Raw genomic sequence first — 16,590 nt, forward strand, 5'->3', positions numbered from 1 at the left:
ATAGCATCATCATCGGTCTTTGGGGGAGGGTAACTCACTGGTGTCGTCTGTGGACTTGGATAGAAATCCTTTATTTGTCCGTTACTATGTGAATAAGACCATCCTATATTTTAAGACCTTGCGAGTACTTTCAAGTACCTAAGTACTTGAAAGAGGAGCACTGATACTGAAGTTTCCATGTTCTGCTTAGGAGGTGGCAATGAGCCAGAGAATCTGTTTCTAAATCATACCCAGGTTCTTCATCTCAGTAGAGAGCTTCTGATACAAGGGTTACATGCTGGGGTGTGTGGGTAAATATTTAACAATCCGCTTTAAAAAAAAGTACCCATGACACACTTTTAAGTTTAATCTGTATTATTAACATTTTCTCACAAAACAAAAAAAATCAAGCCCTGATTTCCTAGGTATAAATGTTGACACTAGAAATTTAATAACTGGCTCCTGTAAGTTTAAGCTGGCTTTATCATATCCCTGGTAATGATATCATTCTACTCATCTTCTAGGCTTCAAAAATGTCATAAAAACATTCCTACCTAGCCCATGGTTAATCCCATATCCTTACCCCATCTAATTATTTTAAATATATTTTATTTCATTAAATATTTTATAATTACATGTAAAAAATTTTAACATGCATTTTAAAATTTTGAGTTCCAAACTCTCCCCCTCCATCTGCCCCCACCACAAGCAATATAATAAGTATCGTACATGTGAAATCATACAAAACATATTTCCTTATTAGCTATGTTGCAAAAGAGAACACACACAAAGAAAACAAAAAAAAGTTTTAAAAAGTATGCTTCAATCCGCACTGAGTTTATTAGTTCTCCTTGCTTCACTTGCATAAATCCATATAAGTCTTCACAAGTTTTTCTGAACGGATCCTGATTATTATTTCTTATAGTACAATAGTATTCCATCATAAATATTACATGCCACAACTTGTTCAGCTTTTCCCCAAAGGCCCATCTAATTATTTGCCAGTTTCTTTTGACTTGACCTTCACAGTATTTTTTTGTATCCTTAGAACTGTAGAAATTTATATAGTGCTGGATTAGTCTTTGGAAACCCAAGACTATCTCCAGATCAGGAGATAGAATTCAAGGAGAATTGTAGAATGATGTTAGACCTGAAGTGAAGTTTTAGAAAGTATCTAATCCAAACTGATTTTTCACTTGGGAAAATTGAAGCCTAGAGATGCATCTTCTGTTTCTACTCATTGCCACTAATCAGAAATGACTTTGAGCAAGCCACTTAACTCTTCTAGACCATAACTTCACTCTTTTCTTCATCCATAAAAAGGAGAGCATTGGATTAGATGATTTTTAAGATCTAAATCTATGATCCTGTCTACAGCCTTTATTTTGCTTTTCGAGGCTCCTCACAATCCTCACAAACCTACCTTATCTTGTACTATTCATGTCCTCTATACTTCAATTAAACCTGACTACCCGCTATTTTCTAGCAAAAGCCTGTGCTTCCTTTCCTCCATGCCTTTGCAAATGCTTTCCATATCTAGATTATCTCCCCCCATCGATGCCTGTTGAATTTATATCCATCCTTCAAGATTTTTCTCAAATGCTTCTGCCTCTATGAAGCCTTACCTTTTTCCCCAACCCAAAGTGCAGCTAGCACTTATATTTGTAATAGGCACTTTTCGCACTGTCCTTTGTACTATATTACATCTCCCTCATCTCCCCCTTTAGCTTCTTTATTTTCCCTGTTTGAAGAAAGGGGCCATTGTTATTTACGTTTAAAGCCCTTTCATTGCTTAGCACAAGAACTTACACATAGTAGGTCATCAGTAAATATTGAATGAATGAATGGGAGAGGAGGCCTTGGGGGCTTTCTCTGTTACTCTCTGTAGTGATTGACCAGCATCAAAATAACCATATAGCATACTCCAACTGTATCCTTATTATCCTATCAAAATGCATTTTCTCCAGTTGGGGGAGTGGTGTTAGCTAGCATGAATAGCTACCATTGCACTATATAAGCAGTAAATAATCCAGTGAGGCTGTGGGAAGTGAGAAATAGACATGCATACCCAACCTGTGTAACCCAGTTTTATACTGGTCATCATCTATGGTGGACTTCAAAATGGAGAGATCTCATACTTGTAAAGGAATATTTAAATTCTAATATACTGCTATATTGTGAAAACATTTTGGAAACACTTTAAGTCATTATAAGTCATAAGTGAAAATGTGACAAAAGCTGAACTGAATTTAGAAACCTCTCACATCTGAAATACTGGAACAAATTTAGACTGAAAAAAAAATGAAACTTAAGAGGGAAAGTAGCAATTGTTCTCTCTTCAGAATATAGCCTTAAAGTACTTAAGACATTTGACCTGCCTTCTTAACTACACTGACTGCAAAATAATCTGATAGGAACGAGCTGGAGCTGGAGCAAAATCATTTCTAATTAGGAAGTTTGGAAATAGGTCAGGATAATACTTAAGAAATCAGCTAGCATAAGGAATCTGCTTCCATTTAATTCAATATGAGAGAATATGATATAAATTATGTTGACATAAAATGAACCAATAGCTTTCTTCTAGTTCTTTCAAAAGTGGTAACTCAGTAAAAAATGAACTTTTGGCTAACATCTGTAACATCAACAAAATTGTTTTTCTTTTATGAATCTCATCATTTTCTAAATTAACCCTAACTTCAAACAATTTTTTTTCATTTAAGGAATATTGCACCCTCTTTCCAAATTGATATTTAGTTGCAACAGGTGTTATTTTGGCTGCTGCTTTTAAGCTAGTAGGATTTTTTACATCTGGATGCTGGAGCTAATCAGAAGGTGTTTTTCTACCTTTTTCACTATTTGAGCCACAGTTTAAAGGTTTTCAGTACATTTTGTAACTCGTTAATTTTTGGCATCCTCTCTCGAACACAGGCCAATATGATTCATTCTTTCTTTGAGCACAATTAGCTGTGAAAACAGATCTTAAGACTTTTTTTTTTTTTTGTAAAGGATTATTGAAGGTAGGAAATGCAGGTGATTATCAGAGTTTGCCTTTGATACAGACATCCTGCTCTTCTTGGAGCCCTTTGAACTCACTTTGATATGCAATAATTAGGAGGGATTCAGCCCCAGGAGGAGAAGAGGCTGCTGCAGCCCTGCCTCCTCTCTCACTCTATAGAGTCCTTGTTTTGAACTATTGATCAAACAGATTTGAAGGGATTTGTTGAAGCCTGTGTGGGCTGAAAAGGAAGGAAATGTTGGGGGCAGGATGAAATGGGCACATCTGGCTATAAATACTCCAGGAAGGAGTCTATTGGTCAGGTTTCATTCATCACATTTCACACACGTTACTTAGCCTTCAAATTGTCTTCTACTGCAGAAGCTTTGCAAGACTTTATATTTTAACGTCTTAGCAAAACTAATTACTAGTTTGCAGGAGCACACGTGCAGAGGGGCAGGTAGTGAGTGAAATCTGCAAGCAAATCTAAGAATAGCAAACACTGGGATCTGGATACCTGAAGAATGGTGGTAGTTTTCTTGCTGGGACTAAGTTATTTGTGCTCTCCCCTGGGAGCCTTGGTTCTGGATTCTAATACCATCAAGAGTTCTGCTGAAGTACAAGACCCTCAAAAGGTAATAATATTTGTGCTGGAGATGAATGCTTGTAATTGGGTTTGCTGTTTGTCTCATTGGTGAAGTTCCAGATTTTATAATGAAATCATTAAAATCTCTAAGTAACAATCTCTTACCTGGGTGGGAGAGGGACTTTGGCATAAGCAGTGGGAATAATAATAAAATGTTGCCTCCTCTCTGTTATACATACACAGTGAAACTTGTGTCTTTTTCCACACATAAAGTGAAGCTAATAATCTGTGTCACTGAACAATGAGATGCTGAGACTCATTCCAATAATAAACCTAAAGCATATTAAGGCTCTTGGAAAGAAAACAACTGAATATGAATTTATTATGTTCTTTATCCTTAAAACAGCATTCATTTTGTTCCTTGGCATCCTTTACTATATGTGAAGGCACAGCCACAAAGCAAAACACTAAATTTTCAGGAAGGTTCACAAAGAGCAAATAGCAATTCCATGAATGGTGGAAGTTGCTACAGTAAAGACAAACACGATTAATGGCATGAAATCTGATGATTTTAAGAAACCAAATGTGAACTCTTGGAATGAAGTTGGTATATAGTAATTGCTTAATAAATGCTTGTTGGGGTGAATTTTAAAATGTAGGCATTTGGTTTTTATCCTGGGCTTTGCTTCTCAAGGTCTCAGTTCCCTCATTTGTAAAATGAGAGGAGGGTTGAATCAGAAGTTCCCAAACTTATTTGGCCTACCACCCCCTTTTAAAAAATTATTTATCACCCCCCTGGAAGTCTTACAAACTAGGAAAGAAGTCTCAGAGTAAGTGTACAATTGCACCCAAAGCTATTACCCCCTTGGATTTTTTCAGCACCTCCCAAGGGGGTAGCATCACCTACTTTGGGAACTACAGGATAATCTCTCACATCTCTGCTCCAATTCCTTTGAGATATTTGAAATACTGATGGGTTTTCTTGCTCTGTACTTTGTATTTAATGGAAATATTTTTACTCCATAGGGTTTTTCACAGTGCTTGAATGACAGGGATTGTGGTGCCAAAAAATTCTGCCTCAAATCCAGAGATGAAAAGCCATTCTGTACAATGTGCCGGGGGTTACGGAGACGATGCCAGCGTAATGGCATGTGTTGCTCAGGAACTCTCTGTGTCAATGGTAAGATGTCATGAACCCACACAGTCCATTAAATTGTATACAGCCCTTAAAAAAGACACTGCACATGTATATGATATGTACAAGAACACTTCAAGGGCTCCTCTCAAAATTTTAGGTTTCTTATAGTTTTCACTTTAACTTACACTTCCTTAATTTAAAGATTTCTCAATGAGTTATTCTCAGTTGTATTTGTGTCAAGAATTTGTTGCTTAGAAGTAATGATCCAAAATTGAATACTATATAATTATTCCTTTCCCCCACAATACATACTTCATATGTTTCCCTCTTAATTATAAAACCAACTTTAACTTTCTGGGACATGTAAAAATCTTCCACTAAAGGCATCCTCTAGTCTTCATCACAATGTAGAAGTGACCCTGAGTTTTTGCAGGTTATGCCAAAAGACCACAAGCAGGTCCTTTACCCAACTGGAAAGGCTTAAAACATGGACTGGATAGTCTGGTGTGTGTAAATTCAAAAGGCATTTATTAAAACACCTACCATGTACTGGAGAAACAAAGATTAAAAACAAATATTCTTGATTCTCAAGAACATTACATACTACCTGAGTTATATAAAATATAAAACAAACCACCAGGCAATCAGTTTTTAAGCCAAAGCAGTTCAGTACTATCTGGATTTTTTATGTTCTAGATCATTGGAAGGAGTACTAATAATGATGAAGTCATGGGTTTTTTTAAGTCCTGACACATGCAACAAGCGTTTAAAATAACAGAGATAGAAAATACAGGTGCTGCCAAAGCATATTATGATGTACTTGTGTGCCTGCCCTCCAAAATATATAATAATTCTAGCCTTGAAATGACTGTCCTTCAGATGTTTGTACACTCATCGAAGAGACAACCCCAATCCTGGAGAGAAATGATGACCAAGAAGGTTTGGATTCTAAAGTGACAACTCAGCATCCAATTCAAGAAAGCAAACCCAAAAAGAAGCCCAACACTGACAAGTCACAAGGCAGTAAAGGTAAGGGCAATACTATTAACACAGTAAAATGATTTTCTTTTTCCCTCTAGGCTTCTGGTGTTAAGGTACTAGATGAAACAAAACCTGTCTTCTTCAATGCAGTACTGCTAAAACATTTTTTGCCTTCTCTCTAATCTAGTTCTGCTGAACAGCAGGAGGCTCCATCTTATGAGAGATGGGAGGTAAAGAACAAATTTGGGCTAAAGGGTTAGGGAACATGAAATAAGAAAAGCAAAAATCAGTGTAGTACAATATTACAAATTATTCATTGATGAGAACCTTTGATTGATTGATGAGAACAGCCTTTGATCCTTAGGTTGCATTAGTAAAAGAATTGTATTTGTAGAAAAACCTTACAAAGTTAAGTGAAATTTTCTGGATGTTTCATTCTGTTTTAATTTATAATACATATTACTAAGATAGAAATTCCTAAACTGTTAACACAGAATTCTGTGATAACTCCATGATCAGAATATCTGTGAGAAAACTGATAGAAATATTTTTCTCTCTAAAATAGTAAACATAAAACCACATTACTAAAGCTACTTTCATGACAATTTTTAGGTATGAAAGCTTAATATAAAGTCTAACTCTCAATCTCATGAAAATTTAAAGCATCATATAACCTGAGAGCGGGAAGGGATCTCACCAGCCATCACACACACACACAGACACACACACACGTGTGCATATGTATATCCTAAAGCAGTATTGTCAAAATTATGGCCTGCAAAACTCCCAAGAGTAATCAGATTAAAATGTAATTGGGAAATGTTTAATAAAATAGATAAAAATACAATAAAACATAGATAATATTAATTTCAGGGCAGCTAGGTGGCACAGTAGATAGAAGTCTGAAGTCAGAAAGACTCATTTTCCTGAGTTCAAAGTCTGGCCTCAGGCAAGTCACTTAACTCTGTTTACCCCAGTTTCCTCATCTGTCAAATGAGCTGGAGAAGGAAATGGCAAACCATTCTAGTATCTTTGTCAAGAAAACCCCAAATGGGGTCATGAAGAGTCAGATTGGACTGAAAAACTGCTAAACAACAACAATAACCACCATCTACTGATATGAGTGTAGTGTTACTAAAAATCTATCCTGATTTTTCTACAGGGCAAGAAGGTGAAAGTTGTCTACGAACTTTTGACTGCAATCCTGGACTTTGCTGTGCTCGTCATTTTTGGACAAAAATTTGTAAGCCAGTCCTCCTGGAGGGGCAAGTTTGTTCTAGACGTGGCCATAAAGATGGTGCTCAAGCTCCAGAAATTTTCCAGCGTTGTGACTGTGGTCCTGGACTGTCTTGCCGAAGTCAAAGTACTGGGCCTCGAAAACATTCACGTTTAAGAGTCTGCCAAAAAATCTAGTTTCCAAATACTTCAAAATCTTATGGAAATACAAAACTCAAAGCCTTTAACATTGACAAGTCTTGTAATAGGATCATGCGACACTTGAAGTAAGTTAAAGCTAGACTATCTGATACTTTGAAGCTACTAACTGTAAACCATGGTGGAAAAGGAGCTGGTTCTTTGTCTGTCTTCTTCAATGTACATGAAAACTGAGGTCCCTGAAAACAAAAAAAGTAGTTTTAACCTGGTGACTCAATAACAAACCATTAAGTGGTTTCTTGACAGACATGGAAAAAAAGGGAAGGGATCTAAAGGCAATAGAAAATTAATTTCTACAGATTTACAGTGAAAATAATACCCGCAAATATTGGAAAACCAAACATCCACTGTTTTGATACTGATTTCTCACTTATTAAGAATGCCATATCATCATGCATAGATGAAACTATATGACAGTTTAAATTAAATACAGTATTAGAAAAAAAGTTTTACTAAGCAGATGACTTATTTCTGTTAGGGAATTATAACTCCCAAGGAATGCTAGAACTGAAAATATACATTTCACTTCAAAAAACCTGGCCTCTGTACTTATGATTTTTATCCATAACACTTGAATGGTAATGCCAAGAAAAAGTGAAGAGGACATAACTTAACAGTTGTAAACACAGAAAGATGAACTAGTTTAATTCAGAAGCCAGTTTGCTGGTGCCAGTTTCTTTTCGAGGGAAATTATAGCTGTTTACATTACAATATTAGTTATGAATAAAATATGAGATCAACAAAGAATGAAATGGACTTAAAATCACACCCTAATTTCTAGAAGAATAATCATTTCCTGAAGCTTCAGTCAGAAGGTATCTGACGGAAGTACAGGTAGGATCTAGGAAACAGCACTTCTTAAGTGGGGCAGAAAATGGCAGAGTAAAATCTCTTGCAGAGATCAACCAGTTTTCCTTCTCTCTCTTCATGATATTTATCTTAAACCCATAATAAAGAATAAACATGAATAAAATGTGTATATTTAAATTGATCTATTTGCTAGTAAAATAAGAATACTACCACTTGATTGTGCTGCATATTTTAATGACTGCAAGGCTAAAAGTGAAAAGGAAGCTATCATCCATAAACAGTAAGGACCCTTACACAATAAAGTTCAAGACATAAAGACTGTTGGCTGGTGGTTCTTTGCGTTGGCAAAGGTATCACTCGCTTCTGTCCTTGGGTTCTCGGTATTTCCACTGGATGTAGTCAAAGATGTCTTTCTCACTGTCCACTGGGAGGGGTTCTCCAGCAACTCCTGTAAAATGGAGGAGGAAAAAGATTTCTAGAGTTTAGATTTGGAGTTTAATTCCTATGGCTCACTTTCATGACATGTTAGAATGTAAGCTACTTGAAAGTAGCATTTATTTCATTCTTTGTATCTGTGTGCCCAATGCCTGACACATAAATAAATGCCTGCTGAATTAGCTCCCTCAGCTGTCCTCTTATCTTCCCTCACAGCCTCTACCCTCGTTGAATTTTCCCTCATCACCTCTTTATCTGGAAAATGCAACAGCCTCTGGTCTTAGGCCATCCTATACATAGCTGCCAAATTCCTAAGACAAAGATCTGACTGTGTCACTCCCGTATTTAATCTTCAGTGGCATTCTATTTGCCTTTGGGTTAAAATAAAAAGCCCTTCACAATACGGGCTCCAGCCTGAAGTTTCAGACTTATTTCACAGTATATCTTTTCACACATGCTATGTCCAAGTTAAATTGGCCTACTTGCTGTTGCCCAAACTCAGTACTTCTCTCCTGCCTCCGGGACATTGTTCAGGTTGATCCCCTTGCTTGAAATGTACTCCCTCCTCACAATCCCTCTGAAAATTTTGAGTTTAAGATTCAGCTCAGGTAGAGCTTCCTACAGTAAACCTTTCCTGATTTTCTAGTTCTAAGTGCTTTTTCTCTCTTCAGATTTCCTTCTATTTATTTATCTATGTCTGTCAAATACCCTATCAGAACATAGACTCTTGGAGGACTCCTGAAAAAGAGGACTATTTTCATTTTTGTGTTTCTAACTCTATATCCATAGTACTCTGCAGATTAGGCTCTTAATAACTGCTTGTTAAATTGACAGGAAAAAAGTAGTTAATTTGCAAATGTTAAAAAGGTTATCTTGAAAAGGGAAGAATCTGTGACCAAGAGACAGAGAGCTACATGGGATATAAAATGGATAATTTTGATTATATTAAATTTAAAAGGTTTTGCATGAACAAAACCAACGCAGCCTAGATATAGAAAGAAAACAGAAAACTGGAAAAAGAATTTTTACAGCAAGTATCTCTGATAAAAGCCTCATTTCTCAAGTATATAAAGTACTGAATCAAATTTATAAGAATACAAGTTGTTCCCCAGTTGATAAATAGTCAGAGGATATGAACAGGCAGTTTGCAGAAGAAGAAATCAAAGCTACCTGCAGTCACATTAAAAAAAAGTTCTAAATCATTATTGATTAGAGAAATGCAAATTAAAACAATTCTGAGATACCACCACATACTCTTCAGATGGGCTATTATGAAAGAAAAGGAAAAGGATAAATGCTGGAGGGGATGTGGGAAAATTGAAACACTAATGTACCATTGGTGGAATTGTGAAGTGATCCAACCATTCTGGAGAGCCATTTGGAACTGTGCCCAAAGGGCTATAAAACTGTGCACACCCTTTGATCCAGCAAAACCACTACTGGGTCTGTATCCCAAAAGAGATAAAAAAAAAAAGGTAAAGGACCTTTTTGTACAAAAATATTTATAGCAGCTTTACTTGCGGTGGCAAAGAATTTGGAAATTGAGGGAATGCATCAACTGAGGAATGGTTGAGCAAGTTGCAGTTTACGATTGTAATGGAATACTACTGTACTGTAAGAAATGATGAAAAAGATGATTTCAGAAAAACTTACATGAATGGACACAAAGTGAAGTGAACAGAACTAGGAAAACATTGTACAAAGTAATAGCAACTTTGTAAGATGATCAACCGTGAATGACTTAGCTAATCTTAGCAATACAATGATCCAAGACAATTCCAAAAGATTTGGATGATGAAAAATGCTATCCATACCCAGAGAAAAAACTGATGGAGTACAAATGCAGATCAAAGCATACTATTTTTCACTTTGGTTGTTTTTTGGGGGCTGGGGGAGTGGTCCCTACATCTTCTTTCACAACATAACTAAGATGGAAATGTTTTGCATGATGGCACATATATGACTATATCGAATTGCTTACTGTCTCAGGGAGGGGAGGGGATAGAATTTGGAACTCAAAATTTTAAAATGTGTATGTTAAAATTGTTTTTACATGTAATTGGAGGAAAAATAAAATATACACTTTTAAAAGGTTACCTTAACAGGCATTATACTTTGATGAGGATGGGAATATTTCCTGGGATGAGTATTTAACACTGCCTCTAAAGATGGTAATACAGAGCCTTGCTAAAATTAACCACATCATTTGCTGGAAGGTTTTCTAAAAGATCCAACTTATTAAGAATAAAATCTCTCTGTAAATGACTTTCTTTGCTCCAAATGCCCATTTATCACTGCCAACAAAAGAACAGTACTCACCTGTGACTCCCAGGGGCCGGATTGTATACTCATTGATTGTGAAGCCCTTTTCTAAGGCATGGGCCCTCATATTCTTATTGAAAATATCACTGCCAGTGAAGTAAAGAACACCACAGTAATACTGATCCTTGGGAATCAATCTAAAAATATGGAAAGAATGGACAAAATTTTTTCTTATCTCATGTGGTACATAGGAGGATTTTTAAGGTACTATTAATGGGAAAAAACACCCCAAAATCTGCTGCTAATAAAAATATTATATTACGTAGTGCTTTAAGTCTTTGACAATGTTCCCCAATAGCCCTCTGAGGTAGGCAGGTGGGCAGGACAGGCAGAAGAGAAGGATAAGAAGAAACAGAGGAAAAGTTGCTCAAGTAGGTTTGAGTCCAATTGTGAACAATACCTGATATCAATTCTTCTATATGGATATGCATCTTCATCTTCACTTGACAGCTGACAAACACCCTAAGAGCAAACAAATGATAAAAAACAGAAAAGATAATTTAAAAAATTTAATGCCTACTTTTCATCACATATTTTAAAAAATGCAGATATTTAAATCTATACTTTTGAAAACTTAAGTTTGAGGTCAAAACGCTTTATCTATTTTATCAGCTTTTCTGCTTTCATATTACTAGCTTCTGAATGAGTTCCCTGATAGCTTGCCACATTTCATTCATAAAATACAACTCCCTTAAGTTTACGTTGAAGACTTCCCACAATGTGGCTCCAACCTTCCTTTTCAATCTTCTTACATACATACTGTTCCTCTTTAACACATTCTCCATTCCAGCTAGGATGGAGTAGTTAGCTAGGTGGCTCAGTGGATAGAGACCTGGGCCTGAAGTCAGGAAGCCTTGAATGAAAATCTGGATTCAAACCGGTTGTGTGACTTTGGGCAAGTCACTTAATCTCAGCTTCCTCAACCACAAAATGGGGTAATAATAGTGCCTGCCTCCCAGAGTTGTTGTAAGGTTCAGTCAGAGAATATCTGTAAAGTACTTGGCACACTGGATAGATGCTGCTGTTGTTACTAACATTCCTTGGTCCCAGATCTCATCCAGACTTTTTCATCCACTTTTTCCAAACTTTATACAGCACTTTAACTTGTGTAAAGTACTTTCTTTACACACTCATTTGAGCCTCACAGTCAGTAGACTCAGGTGCTACAGGTATTATTATTTCCACTTTACAGATGAGGAAGTTGAGACTGAAAGGTTTTAAAGTACTTGCCTTGTTAACACAAAAATTCAATGTTAGATACAGGATTCAAGCCCAGCACTCTAACTGCTGGTGATTTCGACCCCACCGATCCTCTGGAGCACTGTTTGATGTGACTGTCCTTCACAAAATTAAAGACAGCTATTATGCTCCCTGATATTCTCTCTTCTCCAGGCTTAATATTCCAATTCCTTAAACTAACGCTAATATGATTGGAAGATAAGGCCCTTTACTGTCTCAACTATATCCTCTTCTGGATACTCTCCAGCTTATCAATTTCTTTCCTAAAATATGCCATCTAAGAACTGAACACAATACTCCCATGCTGTTTGACCAGGGCAGAGGACAGTGGGACTATTATTTTCCTTATCCTGGAAAGAATCCAGAAATCAAACTATACATTTAACTCTGTTCCAGTTTTAAAAATCCATTCCACCCTAAAGAAAACATTAATGTCATATAGATAGTGAAACATTAGTTTCTTGAGATAATATAAATAAGTACATGCAGATTAATGCTGAGGGTAGTACTAATTTCAATTCTAATTCCACGAAGGACTTTTCAGGAGATAAAGAAACCACTGAATTTTATCATTTTATGAGTATGAGCCCACGATGACTTTCTAGTCACCAAACAAATTTACACAGTAAAAGATGAATTCTTTGTCATTTCCAGAAATTTGAGTAGAAAGGCCTATCAGGGCACTAATCTATACTTTATAACAATTTCATATTAATGTTAAAAAAAAAGGCAGGTCATATCCCATCATTTGTCACTTGCATGAAGCATCAAAAGGCACCCTATAGGAGACAGTTTGTACCAGATCAGCCCACCCACCACAAACATCAGATCAACTACTACTTCCAATGAGACTTGGATGGAGATGGCCTAGGACCCAGATTCCAAGAGCCTCAGGAATAATAGTGTCCCCCACCCAGTCCTGCTTCTAGCACAACACCCAAGGAAGCAAATCCTGTGGAGAACAGACCAGCTGTCCCCACCAAACTTAATGCAAGGCAGCTTAGCTGAAGCAGCAAGGTCACCCTAAGGAATAGCCAGGAGGCAGCTTATGACAAGAAGGTCAAACCACCATCACTACCTCCGGAGACCTAGACAGACAGCCCAGGGTCTGGCCTCAGAAGTCTTGGAAACAGCAGTGCTCTTCAGACTTCAGTCTGCTCCCAGCTTATGCTCCACAACCATCACTGAGAGGACAAATATCTGCAGAGAAGGGCTTTGCCTTCCTTGACACCAACATCAACAACTGACCAACTATTAACAGGTAAATCTAAGAGCCCGGGGAATGGCAGGGTCCCGGCCTACCAGCCTTCCTTTTACCTTAGCCCACTAGGCAGCAATTCCCAAGAAAATGTGGCCCAGCAACTGCTTCTTCAGGAACTTCAGGCACAACTACTAAAGACCTCCAAAAACAAACTGTTGCCACTAAAGTCCTTGGGCCCTGTCAAATGATTTAAGTGGTATGATTTTATCAGTGAAACTGATATTCAAGACAATGCATTATCATCTGTTTTGCTATTGAACCCTACCCTATCGACCATGAGACCTTTCCATTTTACTTTGATGCTGAAAAGTGCTATATGTGTTGTCTCTCTGAATTAGTATGTGAACCCCTTGAGAGGAAGAACTTTTTATTTTTTATTTAAATCTCAATCACTTATAGAACAGTGCTTTCTACATAATAAACATTTATATATTATAAAGCATTTATTGCTTTTTCATTCATTCATCCAGTCTTCATGATAAAATGTATACACACACACACACACACACACACACACACACACACACGGGTAGAATTTAGTCTAAACTGCTGTAATGTAGTGAATTCCCAAAGACTAGATTTTCTTCATTTGGAAAACTATATTTAGGACTTTCCCATACAAAAAGGGGCCGGTGGTTAGAGGATTAGTAAAACTTTAGGTTAGCTTCACAACATGAAGCTGATCTTCCTGAGGCATTAACAAGTTTCAACTCAACTTCTACTCTCAACTGGATCAGAAATTATTTCCATCTGGAATTACCATACGGTAATACCTTACAGATATGGCTATTTTTGTTCCTGAATCAATGATCTTGCTGTTTGTCAAGTTAGTAAAAGGATTTTATCTAATGGTTTTGCTCCTTTCCTCAAGGCAAATTTGATTTCCTGCACTTTTGCTAGAGCTAGTGTTAAAGAATTTCAGTGTATTATTATAAATTCCTTGCTGGATTGAATGGATTAGCTCTGTTTGGCATTTCAATTGGATGGATTCAGGTAGAGTGTTTGAAATAAAACCTCTTTCATTTCCTCAGGGGATTCTAGTTACCTTCTATGGTCCCTGAAATCCTGACTACTCAATTCTATAGAAATTATTTGAGGCCAAGTTCACCCTCAGTACTACGGTCTAACTGATTCCTATTATAGTCAATAATAGGCAACTATAAGGAGAAAAGCTCATTTTTTTTCCTTCTAAATGAAATGGCTATGGAATAAACAGTGCAATTATCTAGACCGATTAAACAAACAAAAGATTTGGAATAGCCTCACCTTTTAAAAGGCTGGATTACAGCTGGTTACAGAATTTTTTTTTAAAATTACATTACATCCTGAGAATAACTAACACAACACAGATAGATGCTCACAACCTAATAGGCATTTAGGAACAATGTCAAGCTGCTTCCCTGTAGTAGGTCAGAAAATGTTCATGATTGCCAGCCTATAGGTTATATCATCAAGAGGTCAGGGAATAGGTCTTTGATGGTTTAATTCTACCATTTAAATCTGAATTTAAAGTCAGGTAGTCTAGGTTCCCTAAAACATTTCTTCTATTACTTTACCACCTATTCACCTACTCCTTGGTAGTCATTCTCTCTATTCTACTCCTATTATTTTATCCTCACTTCTCATTTTTATTTCAATGTTTTCCTCAGCAGGTTCCCTCTAACAATCCATTCCCAGATAGCCAGTCAACAAGTATTTATCAAGCACTTATATGTGCCAAGCACTGTGCTAAGCAATGGGGGCACAAAGAAAGGCAAAAATAGCTCCTGACCTCATGGAACTGACATTCTAATGAAGGAGACAAAGGGGTGCATAAAAATTATATTGAGGGTAGATGGGAGTTAAGTGATCTCAGAGGGAAAAGTACCAGCAGCTTAGGGGGAATGGAAAAGGCCACCTGAAGACAGTGAGATTTGAGCTAAGTCTTCAAGGAAGCTAAAAAGGCAGAGAGAGAAGGATAAGCATTCCAGACATGGGGGAGAATCCAGGGCAAAGAGAGTGAGATGGAAGATGGAATGTTGTCTACAAGGAACAGCAAGTAGGCCAGAAGAGAGGGATCACAGAAGGTGTGAGGCGGAGTAAGGTATAACAAGGCTGGAAAAGGAGAAAGGAGTCAGGTTGTTAAGAATTTCAAATGCCAAAGAGAGGGCTTTCCATATGACTGGAGTAATAGGGAGACACATGGGCGAACCTATACTTTAGGAAAATCACTCTAGATGGATTAGAATGGGGAAAAACTTAAGGTTGGGAGACCAATTAGAAATCAACTATAACAGTACAGATTGAGGTGATGAGGGCATGAACTAAGGTAGTGACTGAGTAAGTGGTAAAAAGGGGACATACATAGATGCTGTGTAGATAGAAACAACAAGATTTGGCAAGACTGGATATATGTGGTGAGTGATGATAAGGAGATGAGGGTAGGAGCCTGGGTAATTGAGAGGATGGTAGTGCCCTCAACAGTACTTGGGAAGAGGAGACTGTTTGGGAGAAAAAATCATAAATCCTGTTTTGCACATGTTAAATTTACGATGTCTATGTTAATATCCAGATTGAAATGTCCAAAAGATGGCTGATGGTGTGGGGATGGAGTTCAGGAAAGAGAATAGAACTGGATGTATAGATCTGGGAATCATCTGTATAGAGATGATTAAATCCATAGGAACTGATGAAATCATCAAATCAGACACTGTAAAGGGAGAAGAGAAGGTCTAGGAGAGAGCCTTGAGGGATACCCACAGTTTGTGGGTATGACACAGATAGAGGGGTCAGCAAAGGAGACTGAAGAGAGGTCAGGCATATATGAAAATCCAAAAGGAACACCAATGACAACCTGAAGAGAAAGTATCCAAAAGGAGGAGGTAAGTAATAGTGTCAAGTACTGCAGAAAGACCAAGGAGGAGAAAGATTGAGAAAAGACATTAAATTTGGCAATCAAGGGATCAGTGATGTATCATCATGAAAATAATACATAAAACATGCATGTGTACTGTGTACTTTTTTTCAAAGTGGTTTCATAGGTTATCATCTCATTTGAGTCTTATGACAATTTTACGTCTAAAGTAGACAGAACAAATATAATCCAGATTGTACAGATGAGAAAAACCAAGGCCCAGAAAGGGGAAGATGGATAGATAGTGGGAACTGCAATCTACATCTTATTTCCTAGTCTATTGCTTTTTCCACTATCCTGAAACATACAGCTACTTTCTCTCTTCAAACAGATTCTGATGCCCCAGGCAAAATAGTTCCAGTCACAGTTAGAAGGGTGAAGTTAAACTTTCCTCATCCTTATAAATAAACACTGGCTATGGTCCTCTAAACAACAGTATCAAACTAGGGTCTCTATGAGTCCTAGGGACAAGAGAGTTAATAGCTATCTGCAAAATTCAAATGCTTCCTATTTTGTG

At 37.1% G+C, this 16,590-nt stretch overlaps 2 protein-coding genes across 5 annotated transcripts in view; one reads left to right on the forward strand and one right to left on the reverse strand.

The window, feature by feature from the left end:
• Positions 1-3,082: 3,082 nt before the first annotated feature.
• DKK4 (dickkopf WNT signaling pathway inhibitor 4) lies at positions 3,083-7,092 on the forward strand. Its single transcript, XM_072635071.1, has 4 exons — positions 3,083-3,609; positions 4,587-4,740; positions 5,578-5,727; positions 6,842-7,092. The coding sequence occupies exons 1-4, from the start codon at positions 3,499-3,501 to the stop codon at positions 7,090-7,092; spliced, it is 666 nt and encodes a 221-aa protein (XP_072491172.1). The 5' UTR covers positions 3,083-3,498.
• POLB (DNA polymerase beta) overlaps positions 6,481-16,590 on the reverse strand; it is a 36,457-nt gene continuing 26,347 nt past the window's right edge. Inside the window, exons 12-15 of one of the 4 annotated variants that reach the window (XR_011972643.1) lie at positions 11,081-11,142; positions 10,678-10,817; positions 8,218-8,371; positions 6,481-7,292 (exon numbers count right to left, since the gene is read on the reverse strand). Coding sequence is in view for 2 of the 4 variants with exons in the window: in XM_072635061.1 (XP_072491162.1) it covers positions 8,277-8,371; positions 10,678-10,817; positions 11,081-11,142 (297 nt within the window). In the remaining 2 variants the exon portion in view is untranslated. Of the gene's footprint in view, positions 7,293-7,723; positions 8,372-10,677; positions 10,818-11,080; positions 11,143-16,590 lie in introns of those variants that run through there. The other 3 variants (XR_011972644.1, XM_072635061.1, XM_072635062.1) reach the window with 3 other exon arrangements.

Source organism: Notamacropus eugenii, chromosome 1, assembly GCF_028372415.1.
Source record: "Notamacropus eugenii isolate mMacEug1 chromosome 1, mMacEug1.pri_v2, whole genome shotgun sequence".
NCBI lineage: Eukaryota > Metazoa > Chordata > Mammalia > Diprotodontia > Macropodidae > Notamacropus > Notamacropus eugenii.